At 38.6% G+C, this 23,017-nt stretch overlaps 1 protein-coding gene across 1 annotated transcript in view; it reads right to left on the reverse strand.

The window, feature by feature from the left end:
• The window catches only part of GULP1 (GULP, engulfment adaptor PTB domain containing 1), a 159,109-nt gene that overhangs the window by 92,269 nt on the left and 43,823 nt on the right, over positions 1 to 23,017 (reverse strand). Inside the window, exon 4 of the mRNA XM_018569239.1 lies at positions 18,952 to 19,050. Within this exon, the coding sequence (XP_018424741.1) occupies positions 18,952 to 19,050 (99 nt within the window). The remainder of the gene's footprint in view (positions 1 to 18,951; positions 19,051 to 23,017) is intronic.

Here is a 23,017-nt window from a genome sequence, read left to right on the forward strand (position 1 = left end):
AGAAAAAAGACACAGCGGGGTTTTTCTCCTTGGCGGCCGGGAGCAGGAGACTCCCGGGGCGCCAGGGAGAGTTAGATGTTTGGAGATCAGTGTCCCTGGTTAGCAACCAGGGACGCTGATCTCTCTGAAAGTGGCCGGAGCCAGCCGTAAGATCACGGCTGGCTCCGCCCAGCTGTCAGAAGCAGGCTGTCGGCCGGCCAATGGCCGGCCGCTCGGCCAGCTTCGGCTTTCAGCACGGCTCAGCACTCGACTGAGCTGCTCGGCCGTGATCGGGAGCTGTACGGGCTATTGTGAATAGCCCGTACAGCACCCCCTCGGTTCTCCTGAACCGAAGGGGTCCTGGGGCCGAAGCCAGCCGAAGGATCGGCCGAAGCTACGGCCAGATCCTTCGGCAGCTTTGTGAATAGACCCCATAGTGTGTAACCAATCAACAAAAGGGATGTCCTAGAATTGGAAAGAGTCAAGCGAAGGGCAACAAAATAATTTGAGGACTTGAGAACCTCTGCTATAAGGGACAGATTAGGTAAATAAACCCTTTTATCCTAGGGAAGAGGTGCTTAAGATCAGACATAATTGCTATCCTCAAGTTAATTGCTGGTGACAGTAAAGCCGTTAACAACTTGGCTAATATCCAGTCCTTGATGAGGACACCTGGCCACAATTTAGGGTTGGAGGAAAGGAGGTTTAATCTAAAATTGCAGAGAGGGTTACAATCAATACAGCAAAAATGTGGAGCTCCCTCTCCCAAGAAGTGGTATCAGCTGGGAGCATTGTCAGATTCCAAAAACTTCTAGATGTATTCCTCACTGAGCCCTATATACAAGGTTATGTACAATATATTCTTAAAAAACAAACTGTCACACACACTGACATATATGCACACTTAGGTTTGACTTGATGTACCTGTGTCTTTCCTAAACATATCTATTATGTAACTACGTAACATTTTTAACTTGGTTTTGCAGAGTACACTGGAGATCATCCCACAGGTACACAGCGGCATTACATAGTAGGTACTCTCAGCCACTTGGTGACATAATTTTGACAAGTATCTTGAGTAGATGGATTCATCAAAATAGGGCTAATTTTCAAAAGAGTATAGCTTCACCTAAAACATACATTTCAGGTTCTACTAGATGCTGGAGAACAAAATACCTAAATATGTATGTCAGTGGCTCTGATGGTAAAATCTTTCTGTGAATTCTTTTTACTGCATACCTGCTACAGCAGTTAGCCTTTTGGAAACACTTTTATACTGCTGAGAATCTAGCAGGAAGCATGGAAAACACCTTAAACATCATTATGGAGGTGTGAGATCTGAGCGTGGTCAGGAACAGAGCCAGGAACTATGGAGAGCACAGCTTCCACTAGAGTACCCAAGGACACATAAAAAAACAGTCATTTACCTTGACTTTGCTTGTAAATGAAATATTGATTTTGCATGTACAGATCCATTAAGAATAAGGATCTCTGCTGATTGAAGATCAGCATAGTTGGCAGGAGCCTAGATGTAACTGCAGAACCCACTATGATTAGAGATGAGCTGGCTCCTTAACTCATTATTTGTACGTTAACTGATCCAAGCGGTAAGCTCAACAGTGAAAGATTATACAGTATTAAATAGGATATTCAGTTGCCATTTTATTGTTTTATAAACATAATAGGAATTATGTTCCCTTCCAAAAGAATTGTGGCCATAAAGAACCATGCCATTAGAAAAGTAAGTATGTGATCTCACTTATTTCTAGGTTTTATATTTTAATGTTAATATTGAAATATGGAGTTTTTCGAGTGAACACCGCAACAGTCATAGATACAGGGCATTCCCTATAATGAGGCCTCAGACAGCATCTCATTAGGGGACGTCTAGTGTGTAAGTATAAGGAAGGAGACAGAGGGGCGGCCACAGCATCTGTCCACCTTCACGCCGAGCTCACAGATGCCATCGGTTGCCAGGGAGCTGAGCAGGACGCTCTGGCTGGCGTTCTGTCGAGCTCCTGGGAACCAGTGACATTAGTGAAGTGGGCGGGACGAGACAGAGAGCCACATACAGGCATGCCACTCTGTCTGTTCCCACAGCTGCCCGTCCCACTGTATCTGACACTGCCCTGCAGGAAATCTGCCCGCCCTGAAAGCTCCATCGGCAGTAAATGCCCCCCGTGCTCTAATGCCTCTGGCGACATACAAGGTAGGGGCGGCCCTGCATAGATAGGTATTGTTTATTTCACCAACAACCATCATACACATATGGCATTCTGTTGGTTTACTTAAAAGGACTGCTGAGCAAAAATGTATCTGGTGAGTGGTGAGTTATTACTGCAGCCACACATTAATTACCATGTCATTGCTCATGTCGCAATTCAATATAAAACAGAATTTAATACACACAATAGTATCAGACCTGACCATGCATCTTTTAAAAGAAATAAAAAATAATATGATTAAAGCAGTACTGACATGTCAAAGTACATTCTAGCTGTTAGAACTGAGTCTATTCTCTTTTAAGCAAACATCCTGTAATTATCTTAATGTCAGTTAACATATTTGTTCTTTCAGCACAGTATAAAGAAACATTCAAAAACAGCATTACATGAATATTTTGGCAACTGAACAAGCACATATGATGGCATCTATAAATACTATTAAGCTCAGTATTTACATTTTTTCTGGAAGATAGAAATAGAGTTATTCCAGGCATTTTCTGTATATTTAGCTGTGTTGGATAGTATAATATTACATCTAGCAACCGCTTCATACTTGTTTAATCAGGTGCATGTATTTACCTGGCTCCAAGAGAACACTTTTTTAAATGGTACTTGGCTATAAACTAGGCATATCTCTGGCATAAACACTGCTGTGCCTAAAGTATCTGTCTGCACTAGTGCAAAGGAAACACATTGAATTGCAACAATAAACCAACAGAGATCTTTTAACCGGTCCTTTTCACAGGAGGTATTTTTTACTTATTGATAATTGCAAGAACTTGCGCTATTGGAAATTGGGAATACTAAAAATATGAAAATATGAATAAAAGTTTGAATAAATAAAAATTATGTGAAATTTAATTGTTCCAGAAGGGTAAGGGAAGCTGCTGAACTAAAGGCACTCAGCCCCTACTAGGATGTATCTTCTCAAAACGTACAGCGCTAGCCGTCCTTCAGAGTTGAATATAAGAAATCAGACGTTAAGATCAAGATTTGACAAGTGCCATTAAAAAATAAATAAATCAAACATTCAGTGAAGGGGTGTCTCTCAAAATACTCAATGTGAATGGTTGTGTAAACAAATTAAAGTCTATAAAATAATCAAATCAGACAATGTATGAATTTATCTAATAAAATGTGATAGGCTGTGAACATATGTATCATGTGTGGGTGATTCTTGTTAATAAATAGTGAATGAACAAACAATGTATACCAATTAAATAAATAAAATTAAATTAAACTTTTATCGATGTATATGTGAATAGTCCAAATCTTTTGTAGTTTTTTTAAAAAAGTCTTTAGAAATCCATAAATGTAAGACACTTTGACAGTGAAAATTCAGTGCAATAATGTGTCCAACGAAAATCCAAAAAAACCGAAGAAAAAATGAAGAAAAAAATGTAGAAAAAATGCAGAGAAAAATCCCCTCAAGGGAATGCACTCACCAGATCCGAAGATGTTAAACACGTTTGTTTCATCAAGGAATAACAATTGGTTTCATCAGTATCTCTGTAAATATATCTAACCAAATGCAATAATATGTCCTAAAAATGTCATTATTAGTACTGCCTAATGTAAACATATACATTTAAATTTTATAAACAATAACAATATAATCATAAATAAAGCCGTAAAAAAGACCTTATTCTTAAAAAGTAGGAGTGGGGAGAAATCTCGATAAAAATTACATATAAAACTCGGATAGAATAATGCTAATTGAGTACAAGTCGGGGGCGGGCCTATTCTCACGTCATTTGATCCAGTCTAATAGGAATCACGCCTAAAGTGATCAGCCGGCTTTTTTAAACATATTGTAGCGCTCTTTTTAAACTTGTATGCTGTATGATTATAATAAACCTGGGTTTTACTACGCTATGAGCGTATGTTTTATCTCGATTATTATATGATTGGATATCCCACCGGAGGGACCCCTAAAATACGAGGATATTCCGTTTAAACATCACGGGTAAAACGGGAGACCTTTCCTTCCCTGAAGCCTGATCGAGCGTGGGAATTAAAGACAGAGCTCCAGACTTACCTTGATGAAACAAACGTGTTTAACATCTTCGGATCTGGTGAGTGCATTCCCTTGAGGGGATTTTTCTCTGCATTTTTTCTACATTTTTTTCTTCATTTTTTCTTTGTTTTTTTTGGATTTTCGTTGGACACATTATTGCACTGAATTTTCACTGTCGAAGTGTCTTACATTTATGGATTTCTAAAGACTTTTTAAAAAAAAACTACAAAAGATTTGGACTATTCACATATACATCGATAAAAGTTTAATTTAATTTAATTTATTTATTTAATTGGTATACATTGTTTGTTCATTCACTATTTATTAACAAGAATCACCCACACATGATACATATGTTCACAGCCTATCACATTTTATTAGATAAATTCATACATTGTCTGATTTGATTATTTTATAGACTTTAATTTGTTTACACAACCATTCACATTGAGTATTTTGAGAGACACCCCTTCACTGAATGTTTGATTTATTTATTTTTTAATGGCACTTGTCAAATCTTGATCTTAACGTCTGATTTCTTATATTCAACTCTGAAGGACGGCTAGCGCTGTACGTTTTGAGAAGATACATGTTTTACTTATTCTTTGCACTATTGACATAAAACATGTTTATGAAAGGATATTATTATTATTTTTAACATATATCTCTTTTGCCTGGATATTCACGTGGAAGGAAACTTGCTCCATTAATTTAATGTCCCTCTAAAAAAAAATTAGTTGCCTGGCTGTTATGCCGATTTAGCAGGGCTTCTTTAAAGCTGTAAAGGTAAATGTGTGCATGCGTGTGTGTGTGTGTGTGTGTGTGTGTGTGTGTGTGGGGTGGTAGTGCACTCCACCCTCGACAGCACTCTTATGTTTATTTTGATCCTCTTCCGGGTTTTGAGTCTTTGGCCACTTGATTGGCCAGGCCCCAATGGCATAATTTCAGGCACAGAGGAGCTACTTCATTTTAACATGCCGAGTCTGTGCAGTTCAATGTAAAGGGCAAAAAGATTGCTTACAGGCAGCAAGAAGCTTTTATGATAGAAGAGACTAAAGCTGGCAGGACACCTATAGACTATCTGCAGATTTTCTGTGGTCAGATGCAAAACGTGCAACATATTCCTCCATCTATGCTAAACTGTGTGGATGGAGGAATCTCCCACTGGGCCAAGCTTCAGTATCTTGCTAGTTGCTGGCTGTCAAAATACCTGAACAATATGATTAGATGCAGGCATTGTTCAGGTATTTTGACAGCCAGCAACTAGCAAGATACTGAAGCTTGGTCCAGCGGGAGATTCCTCCATTCACACAGTTTAGCGTAGATGGAGGAATCTGTTGCACTTTTTCCATCTAACCATAGAAAATCTGCAGATAATCTATAGGATTATGGCCAGCTTTAAACTGTCTCTTCTGTCATTTGATGTCTGCTTGTCAGCTTTTTTTTAAATGTATTTAACTTCCACTTTAAAGCATTTTAAAGCCTGTCCACTGATTTCATACAATTTTAAAGAGGGATAACCATTTCCCTTTTAATAGTGCAATTTGTTTGTTGACTGATATCCTTCTTGGAGACGCTTCTATTTTAGTTTCTATACATTTCTAGCAAATGTTCAGTGCAGTAGAAAAAAGTGTCTCACTAGCCTCTCATTAAGCCCTGCATAGCTTTTTTTCTATATTGAAATGGGAGTAAATGTCACCTGGATCTTCCAGTATGTTGAAAAACCTCTGGGTTCAATAACAAGTGTCTCTGAACATCAGATGCACTCACAAGCAAATCCTTGTTAACCCCTGTAGAGTCTGAGGTTCAACCAGTCCCCTAAGTGATACTCATAGCTTTCTGTGCCATTTAAGGGCACCATAATACTTTTTGGGGTAAAACTACATATGGTACAGGTGTAGATGGTGACTAAAGATAACAATCACTACAGCTAATAACACGTGCATTAAAGTTTGCTTCACTAAAGGGTGAAGAGTTTGGAGAAGGCAGGAGAAGAGAACAATCTAGGACAAAATATCTGATTTGGAAAAATTCTCCAATTCAGCTCACTTTCCAGTTCAGCAATGTTGTCCTAGATTGTTCACTTCCCCTGCCTTCTCCAAACTCTTCACCCTTTAGTGAATAGAGCTGTTAGTCCCTGTTCACACCTAAGGGGTAAGCACTACAAATCTCAAACAGAGGATTTCCATTGTTTGCACCTGTTCACATCTGAGCATCCGTGATCCAACAAAAACACTGCCTCTATTTTGTTGAACCATGTTTGTAGTTATGTTCATTGTTTCCTCTTGATCTAGTTACTGACCATGTTTGTCCAGATCTCACTTAAACTTTGCCTTCCCTGCTTAACATTGTGGTGACTTCTGCCCTTGATTCTGATATATGTTTTGGCTTTAATGCTTGGTTTCCTGTAAACCTGGCAATGGCTCTGGCACAACTTCTAAATATGCTCATATCTCTTCCTTTGGTAGTGGTGACCCCCATCTGGCTTGACCCTTTCTTGAACCTTAACTATTATCAGTGTTTAACCCTTTGTTGCAGTGTGGACTTTTGCACTACACATAGGTCTTCTCTGTAACATGCTACTCATTGATTGCTCTCTGTTGGTGAATGGCACCCTTACTCGAACACTACAGTTTAGCATGTAAATCCTGGCGTACTTCAGATGTTGAGCATAAACCATATGCAAAAGATGGCTTCTACAGTGGAATTGTTACAAAAACAGTAGCCATATGGTCTTAGAAGGTGGATGACACCAACCTGTGCAGGTGTGTAGCTTACACAATACTTACATCCTATTTCACTCGAACTATTAGTTGTGAAATGCAGAACTATTATTGCTTTTGGATATTTCACTGTGTCTGGCTACATTTCATTACAGTGTCTCAAAGGTACTATTTTGTAGCAAACTTTGCCATGTCAGTATTTTCTGTTCTTGGCCTGTAATTCTATCCTCGTGTAGCTGCCAATATTCACTCTTGTATCTTGTTTGCAATAATTATTTCTGGCAATGAATTAAAAAAAAAAAAGAAGATTTGCTAAACCAGCAAAACTAATGCTTAGCAGAAATTTTAGATAATTATACTTCCACATAAAAAGACAGGATTTGGTTTAATAATTGGCTAGAAGTTGGTTTACTAAATCTTGGTAAAGCATGAAATTCAAAAGCTGCTACAGAGTTAATGTTGGCCTAAATGTGTTTCATAGTATAGTGTGGGCTGAAATTCTCTGTGTGTAGTTTGTTAGGAAACATTATAAAATGGTAATAAAACAAATTCCCTAAAACTCTCTAAAAGCAGCATTGGAAATCTTAAATACACAAACATATAGGGTTGTTGCTACAACAGCATCCTTATGTGCATATGGCCTTCTCTGTGGAGGCTAAACCATTCTGAAGAGATAAACATCAAAAAGTTAGCGTGGTGCAACCAAATTACATCTTTCTGTGTTGACTGACTGTCTTGGCTCTCTGGCTACTAGTGCAACTTGCCAGATGTAAACTGTTTAAGGGCCCATTCACACTAGCCCTTCCACATTTTAGCAGGCAGACTAGTGTGTTGTGACAGCTCCGACAATGTCCAGAGCTTACACTGTTTACTTTTCCTTTTTTACATTTACATTTTACATTTTTTATTTGGAGTGTATACTCTATTCAGGTCCCTGCTCAACAGTGTGGTGTGGTGTGCTGTGCTGCGGTGACCTATGGTGCAGCCCAGTGAAGCATGAAGCATGTCTGCATGCAGATCACACCTGTACTGTGGTGTGAATGGGGCACATGGGACACATAGAAAATTGTTTTCTCTGAGCCATAGCTATGACTGGTGTTGTTCGGTTGAGCCCTAAGGCTACAAGAAATACAGTAAAGTGCTAGTAAACCGATTCTTTGGTGAGTGTTTTACCTAGGCATATAGACCTGAAACAATACATAGAGGCTTTAAAATCAGTCAGTGTGAAGCAGTACAAATTAATGATACAAGCTTAGAGAATCATTTACAACATAAGATACCTAAAATTGAGCCTTGAGGCAGAGAACAATATGCCACTTTGGAACACGTGTGCCAAGGGAACGTAAAATAAATGTCCACTGAAATAAGATCTAAGCCAATCTAAAACCAAGCAAAAGGCCAACTTAATTATAAAACCAACCCAAGTAAAATGTCATTATGTTCTGAATCACAAATGGTGTTGATAACTAATGGAACAAAATAGGCAAGCTTGTGTACATCATTTAAATCTTTCAAAGAGTTATTTCTAATTCCTCCAGTAATAGTGTCCCTGGTCTTTCAAAATACTACTAATACCATTGATGGAAAAGTTACCTCCCTTAAATTTGTAATACCACTGCAGACAGACCAGATTTCTAAGGAAACTTAACTTGCTTCAGGGATGTGCCTTGTGGATGATTCTATCAGGGTTGATTCACTAAAGGAATAGAGACTGTTCATTTAGTGAAGATGATGTTCACTTTGGAAAATGAATGTAAATTAGGTGACTGGGTATTTACACCCATGTTCACTTTAAATATTCACATATGGGCCAGCAAAATTGTTTTTTTTTTCTTTTTAATTTCCCTCACACAGAATTGAGCATTCAAAGCAAATACAGCTTTTTGACTTGAATAACCCTATTTACTAACATTCATTTTGCAAAGTGAGCAGTTATTTTGATAGGCGAACAGCCCTATTCCTTTAGAACATACGTTGTCCCTCCTGGTGAAACTACAAACTCCAGCATGCATCTGCCTCTGGAAGTCATGTCTGTGGCTGTCGAGAGTCTTGCTATGCTTAATGGGATCTGTAGCTTTACCACAGCTGGAGGGCTGAAGTTTGAATACCCCTGCGTTAGAAAATAAACACCATTGTTTCTAATTATTTCACAAGAAATAATGTTAGTTCTGCTCATCAGAGCAACAGATGAGCAAACTGAATAGTCATTTATAAGATGTAACGGGGGGAAAAAACTGGCAACTACACTTTCAGGAGCAACATACTATAAGCTTCCTATAAGTTAATGATGAAATGTCTGATATCACAGTGGCATGATGACATACAGTACATGGAGCAATAATTATTTTCAATTAACCTGTCTATAGGGCAGCACATGGCTTAGTGATTAGCATTTCTGCCTTGCCGCACTGGGCTCCTTGATTTGAATCTCAGCCATGACACTACCCTTGCCGGTATGTGTGTTTGCGTGGGTTTCCACCAGGTACACTGGTTTCCTCCCACACTCAGATTACATGCTGGTAGATTCATTGGCTCCTGTGCTAGTATGCATCTACAAACTGGCTATGTACATCTGTTATCACATTCTGCATACTGGTCTCAAGCCTGAGCAATTGGGGAGGGTTCAGGAAAGACCTGGTGACCCACTTTGTAAAAAAATGGCCCAAAAATCTCTATGAACAAAAAGCTCTCATGCACATTACAAATGGGTCCCATATAATCGGCAAGAGATGGATACCCTAGTGCCATTAACAATATACAGCATAGTGCTTCTGTGTAGCTAGTGTACTGTGTGCTACCAAATAACATGTGCTTAGGTGCAAGACTACCTTTTTTATGCAAACAATCATATGCAAGAAATAATTTGCAAACAATAAATGATTTGGTAATTTAAAAAAAGTATCCTGTAGGAAAAATCTTTAGCATTTTTTTCAGTCAATGAAGCCCAAAATGTCATTGTAAAATAGCTTTTGTTGTCTCCAGAGTGTTCTGAATGTCTGGCCCTGGCACCAGACAGCTGGTTCAGTAACATTTGGCTAATGCTTTTGGCAACCATGTAAAAAGCATTTTCATCAAATGACTGTACTAATTATAATGTAATATAACATTATAGCCCATCCTACCCACCAGTGGCGTCAAAGTCAAAGAAGCATATGAAAGGACTCATGTACCATAATCTATAGATATAGATAAATATATAGATACATACATATATATACATATATATAGCTAAATACAAATTGCAAACACACGTGGGAAATGTTTTACCTGCCAAAGCATTTGTAAGTTTATGAAGACAGTTTTGTGATCAGAGTGTTCCTGCCAGATAGCATCCAGATGTTTCACCTACTTGTAGCAGTAAAGGTTGGTCAAGAACACTGGTCCTCTGGCTTGATGAACAGACAAGAAAGAAGCAGCAAAACACCAAAGAGGTTATCGTTCTGCTTACTCTACTTTCTCATCTTTTTAGCATTACCGTGTCTGCACATTTGAATTCAACAGAGCCTGACTGGCTCTTAACCCTTTTGCTGCCAAGGACGTACAGCATACGGAGCTACAAAAGTGCTTCAATGGCAGATAGTCTGAGTGCTGTTGTAATAAGATATCAAGACAATTTTGGGTACTAACATTAGTTGTATTTTAAGTGTAAGTACCAGATAGCATTGTCACCAAAACAGGAAGTGAGAAAGAAGCTTAGCAACAGAGACACAGCAGCTTGTTAATAGATTGGCTATTGACAGCTTTTTTTTTTTTGAGCAAGTACATTTTTATTCAAAATTTAGAGCAATAAGGACAAAAGCCATGACTCCAAACAGAAGGAGTCCGCATATATCTTATATCAACATATACTACTTAAAAGAACAAGACGTAACAGCAGAACAAAAATGCACACCTGTGTCAGTAGTAGAGAATAACATGTAGCATATCATGCAGATTAGTCTTGGAAACCGTATGTTGATACTCCTGAAATGATGACATCAGTTTACATTTGCATCAGGTCTTCTGAATCATACAACTGACAAGGGTAAAATTAATGTGTGAGACGGATCAGGACCAGTTAGGGCAGGGACGAGACTATGGGGAAAAGGAGGTGTGTGAAGGACTTCATAATAGAGGAGTGATTGATTGAGAGAGACTGCGAGGAATTAAGATCCTCATTATTAGATGTGGTGAATGAGTAATGTATTTGACTTTGACACTTGACGCTGAGATACTGGAATTTGAGCGGATCTTAACCCAGTACGTCGAGTTTACACAACGAGTTGGTTGATTTAGCCTGAAGATACCACTTGGAACGTTGGAATATAGACATAATATCTTTAAGTTGATCATGTGTGCATTCGGAAGTCAAAAAATGTGACCATGTATGAAATAATTTTTCGGTTCGTTCCAGGTTGTGTTGAGTGTCTAACTTATGAATCAACATAAGCTGATGGATTAACCACTTGAAGACTGAAGTGTTAAACCCCCTTCCTGTCCCGACCATTTTTTAGTATTTAGCGTTGAGGTACTTTGACTGACATTTATTCCGTCATGCAACGTTGTACCAAAATTAATTTTATATCTTTTTTTGGGACAGATAGAGCTTCTTTTGGTGGCATTTAATCACCACTGGGTTTTTTGTTTTTTACCCAATAATTTTCGCTATGTTTTGTTATGAAACACTACAAATAAATAATCTTTCTTCATACATTTCGACCAAAATGTATTCTGCTACATTTCTTTGGTTATGTCAGGTAAATAGATACCAAGCATGTCAAGCCTTAAAATTGTGCTCACACGTGAAATCACAAAAAACTACCATATGCAAAATTCCCATAGGCAATGCTTTAAAAGTTTTTACTGTTCATCAATTTCGCGTTAACAGTAATTGATGGCCCTAGAATTATTGATCACAGTACGGCGTTTGCAGTGATATGTAACATGTGGCACAATCGTCGTTTTAGCTTGTGGGCGCCCCCTGATGCCTTTTTGTGTTTGAATGTGTGTGTACGTGGGGACGAGGGAATTTTTAAAAACTTTTTTTTACATATGTAGTTTTACACATGTACAATAAAAAAAATGTTTATGTGTGACTTTAATTTTGTAAACTCTTTTTTACACTTAACGTTATTGCTAATGATATGCGGGTGATATTAACCCCTAAAATCACCTATAGACCCCACCCAAAAAAGGCTGATGAAGCAGAGATCATGATTCCCCAGCTTCTTCTCCAGCTACTGATGTAATACACATAGCTGTTCCCCCTCCGATCTAAGTGCAGAGACCCACCATGCTGGTCCAAGGTCTGCACAGGGAACAGCAGAGCCCAGGATAGCCGGTGGGGTGACAGAGGAGGGGTTGCATACTTACCCAGCACCATACAAGTGATTTGGCGGCTCTATAGCTGCCTGAACACTTGTCGGTGACAGCCATCACCAGCTGTTAAAGGTTTGCCACTCCTAGAAGCAGGAAAATACATTTAAAAACATCCACATACCCACAAGTGCGAGCCGTCCGGGCGTTTGATTATAGCAGCCAGACAGCAAGCAGTTAAATGCTGTTTGTGTCCCGGTTAAAGATCCCACCCAACACAGGATCCAACATTTCCCCTTTCCTTCCAGAGCTAAAAAAAAAACAACATAATGCTGGCAAGAGTAATACTAACAATAAACATTTAATATTTTTTAAATTAATGTATACTTGCATTTACTGGTAATTCACCATATATCTGCCTAAAGTTCAGATTTAAATCTATAGGCATACACGCTAACTAATGTGTCATTGTAATATTTGCAGGAATGTATTACCTTACAAAGATAATACAAAATGCCATTCATTCAGGTCTTAATCATGGGTCAGCATCTACTTTCCAATGCAAAAATCAATCCCCTGGATTTAGCAGTCCTGTAAATTTGTTTCCTGTGCTGTAGCCCTTATATTCTGGGGCTGTGTGTATGATCAGCCCCCTGCTGCTGTCTCAGATCCTATAACTTGCTACACAGATACAACATAACATGCAGAATGATCCCAGACAAGGGGGAAAGGGGTGACTAAGGAAGTGCTTCTTTCAACCTGTAGTAGACTGATTACATTATCTCAGCCTAGGCAAACTCACATGCCTCAGCGCTCAGAGGCTGTTTTTAAATGATAGAATGTATAGCTTCTTGAATATAGTGACTCGGTTATAGGAAATATAGGATTCTGGAATTTACTTATGCAGAACACAAGTTTCATTTGGTTTATAATTCAGAACAAGTCTCAAATCAACACTTCTTTATATTATTATATGTATTATAATTGTGCATTCATACTCTGCATTGTCTTTGAAAAAGCCTTTTAATGCCAACTAAAACATGCATGTGTGTGAAATTGTATCCTTCGCTTTCTAAACATACAGCCTTTCTTGCTTTTTGACTAAGAATAAATAAGGAAATCTTCCAAGCTCATGGGATTCCTGTGCTAACATAAACATGGAAAAACTGAGTCATTAAAACCTACTGGCTTCCAGCACATAAAAGAAACCTTTGAATGCAAAAAAAGTATAATTTGGAGAAAAATACTGATATTCCCATTATATGCGTCTGGTAATATAATTATGCAGATACTGATCATGCTGTATATCAAAATTAGTACTTCAAGTCTGAGCTGCTAGTGTTCAGTTTCCTTTTGTAACTTCAAACAGATCCTACATTTAATATACATTTAAACATCACTTGGAAACTGGTGATTATAGTGGACATGGAAAGTAAAAACTCACTTATAAGGAGTTCATCCATATGTTTAATATGATTTAAAGGTGCATGTGCAACACATAACAATAAAGTGTTCTCTACAGTACAACCCACACTGGGTAGAATTGCAGTGCTGGGGTTCTCAGTTAATTTGTTACCAGGGGTACCATATGCACAGTGTTCATATGTTTTCCTTGTGTTTGCATGGGTTTTCTTCATGTGCTTCCGCTTTGCCTTACAATCCAAAACCATAATGGCATGTGAAACTTCCACTTAAAGTGAATCTGTCAGGATAGAGATATGGAAGATGCCATTGCTGGCCTCCCCCTTTGACAATTTAAGTTTGCTTAGTTTTTCCAGCACATCCCACAGATGTTTGATTGGATTGAGATCTGGAGAATTTGAAGGCCTAGTCAACACCTCAAACTCCTTTTTGTGTTCCTCAAACCATTTGTGAATAATTTTTGCAGTGTGGCAGGGCAGGCACATTATTCTGCTTGAAAGAGGCCACTGCCATCAGAGAATACCATTTCCATGAAGGGGTGTACTTGGGCACCAAAAGTGTTCAAATTAGTGGTACCTGTCAAAGTAACAGCTAAGGTCCCAAGGTTTCCCAGATAAAATTTCTCAAAGCATTCACTGCCTCCGCTGGCTTGCATTCTTTCCATAGTGCATCCAGGTGCCATCTGTTACCAGGTAAGCAACACACACACATGCAGCCATCCTCACGATGTAAAAAAAATGATTAATCAGACCAGGCCACCTTCTTTCAGTGCTCTGTGGTACAGTTCTGATGCTCACTTGCCCATTGTAGGCACTGTTGGTGGTGGACATGGGGCAGCATGGGCACCCTGGCCGTTTTCCTAATATGCAACAAACTGCAATGCACTGTGTGTTCAGACACCTTTCTATTGAAACCAGCATTAACTTTTTCAGTAACTGCAGTAGCTCTTTAACCCCTTCGTGACGGGAGACGTACACTGTACGTCCAGCCACAAAGGGACCAAATGACTTGTCACGTACACTGTACGTGACGAGTTATTTGCTGCTTTAGAGGGCTGTTAATCGCTGAGAATCAGCTTTTAACATTCATTAATGGATGCCCTTACTACAGAGGCATTCATTAATGAAAGGGTTAACCTTTTTCAGACACCCGATACCTTAATATCGGGTGTCTGAGAGTCAAAGCAAAGCGGACACAGATGCCGGCTTTTGCCGGCATTCTGACAGCTCGTATAGATCGAGAGATATCTCTCTCAAGCTATACTGGCTTTTTTTTTTTCTTTCATGAATAGATACAAAATGTGTCTATTCCTACAATGTATCTATTCCTGGAAGAAGAATGTTTGTTTGCTGATCGTTGTTGCAACAATCAGAAAACATTTAGTAACAGCTGAATCCTGAACTGCTGCAGGATCAGTGTCACTAACTTATTATCGGCTGTTCTGAAGTTTGAAGCAGCCTGATAATAACCAAAAATTTATTAATTTATCATGCAGTAACAGTGAGATTAATTCACAAAATCTGCTTGATATAATTAAATAAATAAAATAACATTTTTAAGTTAAAAAAAAAGTGAAAAGTGTAAAAAAAAAAAAAAATTGTGAAAAGTGTAAAAAAAATAAAAAAATGTGTAAAAAATAAAATAAAATAAGGGACAAATAAATGAATGTATTTATTGCATTTTTTTTAGCTGTGCTGGTTTTGTAAAAAAAATACTACAAATCAAAACTGGGAAAAAAGTGTTTTTTTTAAACGGTTTTTTCCTCTTTTTTTATATTTTATTTGTCCTAAGTGAGGCGTTAGACGCACATATGTGATATAAATATGTAGCCCTATCTGTCCTCTAAAAAACAATATATAATATGTGTGGGTGCACTTTGTAAGAAAGTATATTACTGACGTGGAAGAATCACTCAGCAAAAATGTCAAAAGTGTGTCAGTCATTTACGAACAGAAACTAAAAACAAGCTCAGTCATGAAGGGGTTAATGGCTCAGACTACATGCTCCAGCCTATGTTCTCCGTGTGCCTTGGCTGCCCATGACCCTGTCGCCAGTTGATTGGTTTTCCTTACTTGGACCACTTTTGGTAGGTCTTGAAATTACTTGCACAGTTGTCGTGTGTGTGGCCAACATGTGAAGAATTGGTGGCATTGAACAGCACTAAAAGCAGGTGACCAGCATCAGTGACAATGGCAACAGCCATTCTACTGCAATGTTTTTACATTTTTAAATATGTTTTTTATGAGGATTGAAAATATTGTCAGACTAAGCAGCAAGTATAAAAAATAACTTGACCTGTATTTGCATATGGCTTGACACTATAACAGCTGCTGACTAGAGCATAGCAAGATAAATGTAAACATCATGAAATGAAACAAAATTATAACAGTCTTTTAGAATGTAAAAAAAAAATATTAAGAGAATGATTAATGATTCATGCAAAACATGCAAATGGTAAAAATGCTCCTTAATCAAAGCTAATTAACACCTTTAACCTTGAATTATTGCTAAGTAGTGGGGGGTGATATTAAAATAAAACTAGAGTAGTACATGGCTAAAACAGTTCCAAAGGCAGATGGATCACTTTAACTTCCATTTGTAAGCTATAGTTATAGTTGAATTTAGGTTGTAACGCATAGGCTCTGACTGGCTGCCTCTAGCTGACCAGCCAAGAAGATCCTTTGGTTAAAACAGAACCCACTTTTTACCAATTGGGGGGGGTGGCAAGCACGGACATGAGAGTATGGGACAACATTAAAGTAAACAGGAGCACACCAAACATCAACAATTTAGCTTATGTGCAAACTTCCAAAGGTTTGCAGATCTCCGCATCATGTAAACATGGAATTACTCAAGGCAAATGTGAACTGGCTTGCTCATCATTCTTCAAAAGAAAATTTATTAGGGACCCTAACCTGACTGAACCAATACATTTATATCTACATCTGACCGAACATTTACATGTTAAAGGAAGTTATGAGCTATTATAAGTATTAAAATGCCCACCCTGACAATCTTGGTTAATAATAATGATACGGTAATGAACAGTATAGACAAGCATTGGATGCATCATGTGACTGTGACAAAGACACGCAGGGCTGGTTTATCAAAGGGAAAACACTAGCGATTGTACTAAACTCTATTTCCCAATAGATTGGTTGGTAGCACCTTCAGGTAACTCAGACATTAGCTTGTTTCCCTACCTGGCTGACTTGAAGAGATTCCTATCAACAACTAAATCAGGAGCCTTTCATCTAACTTCTAAGGGAGTCTTAAGATTATAACTTAAAGCGGAACTAAACCCTGCAGTTAAGCTGTTTTCCTAAAGAAAACTGAAGTTGGAAATGTTATTGGTGTTAAATCCTTAATCAAAGATACCAATGTTGTTTTCTGCAGTCTTTCCATTAACATTCTGCCTACTTGTGCATCCACAATCTACATTTAAGGCATGTATCTAGTGATAACTGTCACAGCTGTCAGTGTGCTTATTTCAGCTTCCAACCAAACTTTTAAGCCTTAAAATGGCTTGTGTCATAGCTGACCACATGTGCAGCACCATGGCAACTGCAATACAAATAGAGAATACCCGGAAAAAAGGACAACAGGAGATCTTGCACGTGTATTTTGTCATACGCAAAACATAAAATCCTTATGCCATGCTAAATTATTAATTTGTTAGTTAAACTGCAAAATGATAGATGACTTCACAGACAGTTTTAGAGGAGCTTAGGATAAAAGAAGTCTATTCTACAAGACATCGACAGTATACAGCACAATCCAATCACCTACAGGAATCTGTATAATACATGTTTGGTTTAAAAGCCAAATGGTTGTTTCTGGCTACATCCATGTTTAAATTGATATTAAACCCTTGTGTTTTGTTTTTTTTTCACAGGAGATCCCCTGCCCCATTTAATTAATTTTTGCAGTTCTCATACCGTAGCCCATCCTTTCCTGTTTCCAGGTACCTCCTTTACCTAGCTGGTTTTAAAGGAATCACCCGTGCATACATGCTCCCGGCTGTCACCTGAGCCGAGCTGTGTGCGTTCAGTGAAAGACACAGTGCTCAACAAGCCATGCCCCTGCTCTCGCCTCCTCCTCACGGCAATCTGGCAGGCAGCTGCAGCAGCCTATCATTCCCTTATTCTCAGTGCCCTCAGAATCCCTCATCTACAACCCAGAATTTCGAGGAAGCAGAGCAGATCATCTTGGTGGTGAACATGGACCATAAATAAGTGTTTGGAGATGGGAGGGCATGGACAGTTACTTGAGTGTTTATACCTTAATGCAGAGAATGCATTAAGGTAAAAAAAACTCATAGCCTTTAGTACTACTTTAACCATGGAGCAAGGCTGGGGAGATATTTTGTATTATTAAGGGGTCTATTCACTAAAAGGTGAAGAGTTTGGAGAAGGCAGGAGGAGTGAACAATCTAGGCCAAAATAGCTGATTTGGAAAAATTATCCAATTCAGCTCACTTTCCAGTTCAGCTATGTTGGCCTAGATTGTTCACTTCTCCTGTCTTCTCCAAACTCTTCACCCTTTTGTGAATAAACCTGTAAATAATTACAAAATAAACTTGGAGTTTACATAAAACTATGGTTTCTCTTGTTGTTCCCATATGACAGGTAACACGTTTTGCAGATATGAAGAATTTTAAGTCTAGGTGATTGTTTGTTTGTTTTTCATGCTGACACAGTCTAATCTTTTACTTTTGTTTATAATTTAGAATGTGCTGATCTTATGGGTATAAACCTATTTTAGTGTTGCTAGTAATAGTTAGTCACATTCTGCTGGAATTGTTCTGTAATCTTCCAAATTAACTGAAAAAAAGTGTCTTGGAGAAGCCACAAAACATCTTCAACATTACAAAACAAGTCCAGTTGAATGTGATTAACTACTACTAGCTGTACCATGACCTGAATAAACAAGAACCTTCACAGACATATTTAAGTTTGTTTTGTTTTTCTCAATAACGGTTTCATGAACATTTCTGTGACTGTTGTGTGCCATACAGAAATCATAGTTGTTATTGCCTATCATCTATATGTTCTCTGCTTTCAGAAGATATTTGGCTTCATTTGTCTTTAACATATTATCATGTGTGTTAGGTGCATATTGGTTGTGCATTTCAAGAACAGGAAAATTGACTCAGCCATGTAGAGTTCAAAAATAGTACGAGTCTGGTACAAGGCACACATTACTCTTCCTGCACACATAAAATAAGTTACCACTTCTGTGAATGCTAAACATTTCTATTTGTATATCCTGGATTCACATTATAACTTACCTTTGTTTTTGGTTCAAGAATTTTTACTCCGTATATAGATATTTGAAGTTCCACCTTTGGAGTTTTTTGACCTTCCGACTTTTTAATATGTCTTGCAAACTGAAACAGAAAATAATTCATTATAACTGTCCAGGTAGTTAAAAAGCAACTATAGCATATTTTCAGTGAGCATATATCTTATAATTGAAATGTAAAGTAATTTTACAAGTATCATTTAAATGTTTGGACATGCTTGCTGTGTCAGACTTCCATTTCTGTATTGCATATACCCCTTTCTATTCATTGGATTTCAGTTCTTTCAATCATGGAGGCTGAGCAATACATGTAAATGTCAGTCTGAATGCAAATGTAGTCTGCATAGAAACACCCATTTTTCCAGAATGACAACCAACCGCCTATCAAGGCATATTGATATTTGCATAGCTACCGCACAGAACCAGCCCACTGCTTGAATCAGGGTTAAGGACACTTGAGACGGGTACTGATTCAGGGTGCCGTGATGTTTTTAGGAAGCTAAATACAACCCTGCTACCCTCTCCCACCACTCATGATCTACCTGCATCGTATAGAAAAGCAGACAGATCCATTAATGGTGTAACTGGTTCTAAAATAGGGTACGTAATAAAAATGAAAGCTTTTAGTTCAAATGTTCTTTTTCAACAATGTTTCTCACAATTTTTGGACAAAAAAAGTAAATTTTTGATAATATAATAATTTAGAAATGGTGTCATTATTACATCATTTAGGGTGTATACAGTAGGTACACTTCACATATTCTTTAAGCCATATAGTGACATAAAACAAATTTGATCGATGTAGTTGGCATTTTGCTTTAACAGAACCACTGTATATTTTCGAAATTTTGTTTTAGAATAAGTTCAATAATGGATAGTTACACTTAAGACTTCACTAGAGTGGACTGGAAGTAATTTGGGAAGAGTATGTAACAGTGGTTAAAAATGACAGAAGAAAGGGGACATTGGGAACTGGGTGGTTTGGTTAAAAAGTGGAGAATAAGAGGTGGAAGAAGGAAAAAGTTGCAGGCTCAAGGAAGTGATAAAAAATGATAGAAGAAACATATTGATTTTTATGGGGAGGGGGGGGACAAGGGAAGGCAAAATATAAGCCGATTAAAAAGAAGTGGGGGTTGAATAAAACATACTCTCCCTTCTGCTTAGAGCTGGCATGGGACATTGCAGCTGTAGCACTCTGGCTCTAAGACCAAGAGCTGAGTGATTATGTAATTGCTGATCAATCAGCTCTTGTTCTCTTCTCCGTGCAGAGAGCGGTGACAGTCACTGCTCCCTGCATGGATCCCCCCCCCCCACTGTGCTTTCAACGCTGACTCAAGTTACAAACACAGGAGGCTGGCTCGGTTTTAGTCAGCCAGGGTGGATCCTAACAATGTTGTGGGTATCCATCTAGGCTAAAGTGACACTAAACTCAGCACTTAAATCTTAAAAATGCATTCAAGTACCATATTAACAAAAATGGAGCTTATGTGTTTATCACTCAGCAGTAGATCCTCAAATCATCTCTTAATCGGTGCTGGCACTGTCCTTCCTTTTGGAGGGTTGCTACTTTTATTTTGCTTGGTCCGTGTGTGTGTTTTAAAAAATAGCCACCGCTCCACGCTTGCTCCAATGCCTCCAGAAAAGCACCCTCCCAATGCTGAGGGCATGTGCGGGGAAAGGGGGGGGGGGGTCACTCACTCGTTCCCTCCTTTCCTGCCCTGCAATGCCACTGTTCAGATTAAGGGTCTGGTATGATTTGGGGAGGGGACCCCGCGCTGTTTTAGCCAACAGAATGACCGAGCCGAATGCTGAGCCGAGCATTGGGCTCTTCACTCTCTGCTGTTTGGTCCCTTGGAACATAGGGGTAAACAGCAGAGAAGGGACTGCTGAACGTTCGCCTCAGCCGATCCAGATGTTGCTTCGGCTGAGGTAAAAGGACTGAGGCTGCTCGGCCGAGCCGAAGTGAGGTGAAGCGAGCCGAATGCAGCCTATGTATGGCTCAAAATAGCAGGGCTGCAGTGAATAGCTGAAGAGGCTTTGGCTGCCTGAACTTTGGCTCGTCTATTTATTCGGCTGCCTTCGGCAGTTTAGTGAATAACCCTCTTAACTTCTGAGTTTAGTTTCACGTTAAAGTCCAACTCTGACCACCATATCTTTCATAGCTTTAGAGGGCTTAATAGCTGTTCATTTCTGCCGTTTATTAATTTAATGTCTGCTTTCTTCAAAAAGCTTTAAAATAGTGCTTTTAGTTTTACCAGATAATAAACTACAGGTATGATAATCTTCAGCAATGGAGTCCTGTCTCCATCCCTGTCTATTCTTGGCCTTTCATATAGTGCAGACTCTAATGATGCTGCGCCCATACTTTTCTAAATAGCTAAAAGCAGACAGGGGTAGAGACATGACACCAGTGATGATGTCTAGCATACATACAGAGCTGCTGTAGGAGGGGTGTAATCACAGCAGGAGCTGCCCTACCTGCAAAACCAAAAGCATTATTTCTATACTGTTTAAATAAACTTTATTTATTGCGGCAATAATCTTCCCATTAGATTTTATGTGAATTTAAATTTGCCTACCCCTGCTCTATAGTATTCCCCTTCACTCCTGCCCTAGCGGCTACAGATAGGGCTATGCAAAAAGTGAGGGGTGGAGATGCTGGGACAGCATAGGGAGTAATTGAATTTTCTCTGTACTTTTGCCTACAATTTTTTTAAATTATGTCAGGGTCTCTTTCAGTAGATGTTGCACTCAGTAGATTTAAATTTGCCCCTCTAATTTATTGTTTATTCTGTCACAACTGTCCTCCTTAATACACAGTTAATGCACTATATTGTACTTTGCATTGTTTCCTACTCTCCATAGAGGTGCAGTTCCAAACAGCATGGAGATTTTTAACAAAATGTGTGATAAAGACCACCCTGATTGTCAGAAGGACTTGTTATAGCCCAGGAGGAGGTCAGAAACAAACCAAATGTCGCAAATGATCCTTGAAATCTGAATCATCATTTGTTATTATCAGGCCATACATGACCACCCATGTAGGAAGGCACAGTCACTGTGCAAAGCCATAAATGAATGTAGCAAGCCCCATGTACAAATTGACACATTTCTTTATAGATACAAATTTGAAAAACATTTTGTCTCTAACATATATATTGCTCAGATTATTTACACCAAGCTGATAGCTTTCATTTGAGTATCTTAAAAAAAATGAAATACTGTATTTTTCATTGACTTTTAAATTAGCCTTCTATTTTACATAGGTGTAATATTATATATACTGTATAAAGCATTCATGTAATGCTATAATTATGTGCAAGATATTTGTATTTTTTGCAAAGCATGTTATTCTGCATACATTCCCTTAATTGGTTTTAAACTGAGCATATTAACAATGGAGTTAATGTAAAAAAAGCAAACAAACATTAAAGCTGTTGAAGTATCACAAATAGTGAATTTATCGCTTTGAAATACATTTTGTCATAGGGTTATACCACCACCTACTGGTTTACATGATGAGATGCATTTTTATGATTGATAAATTATGTACTAGTAAGGTCTTAGCTAAGGAAAAGCAATACTTTTAATCACCACGTGACAAAACTAACTGTGGCTGACAAATGCCTCCCTGAAATTCAACTGGTTGAAAAAATTAAATTTCACAAGAGGTTAATACATGCCCCTGCGAAAGCTGAACTATAGGCACAAAAACATTCAGTTACATATAATCCATAATAGCCACAAACAATACCTTGTATAAATCTGCTTTGTGTGCACCGAATGTCTTTGCAAAATCAATTAACCCCTTCGTGACTGACGACGTACAGTGTACGTCGCCAGCATCGGGGCTGTTTAAACAGACTCCCGGCGACTTTTGCCGCCGGGACTCTGTTTAAACTTGTAGAGCCGACTGTCGGCTTTACAACAGAAGCGATCCTGGCGACTTACCTGTCGCCAGATCGCTTCTGCGTCCCGAAGAAGGGGCCGCCCCCCCCACGCCGGACACCCCCGCCGTGCTTCCCGGGCTCCGTTGCCCCTCCTACGGGCCC

This window comes from Nanorana parkeri, unplaced genomic scaffold, assembly GCF_000935625.1.
Source record: "Nanorana parkeri isolate BGI_ZX_2015 unplaced genomic scaffold, ASM93562v1 scaffold1310, whole genome shotgun sequence".
Classification (NCBI taxonomy): Eukaryota; Metazoa; Chordata; class Amphibia; order Anura; family Dicroglossidae; genus Nanorana; species Nanorana parkeri.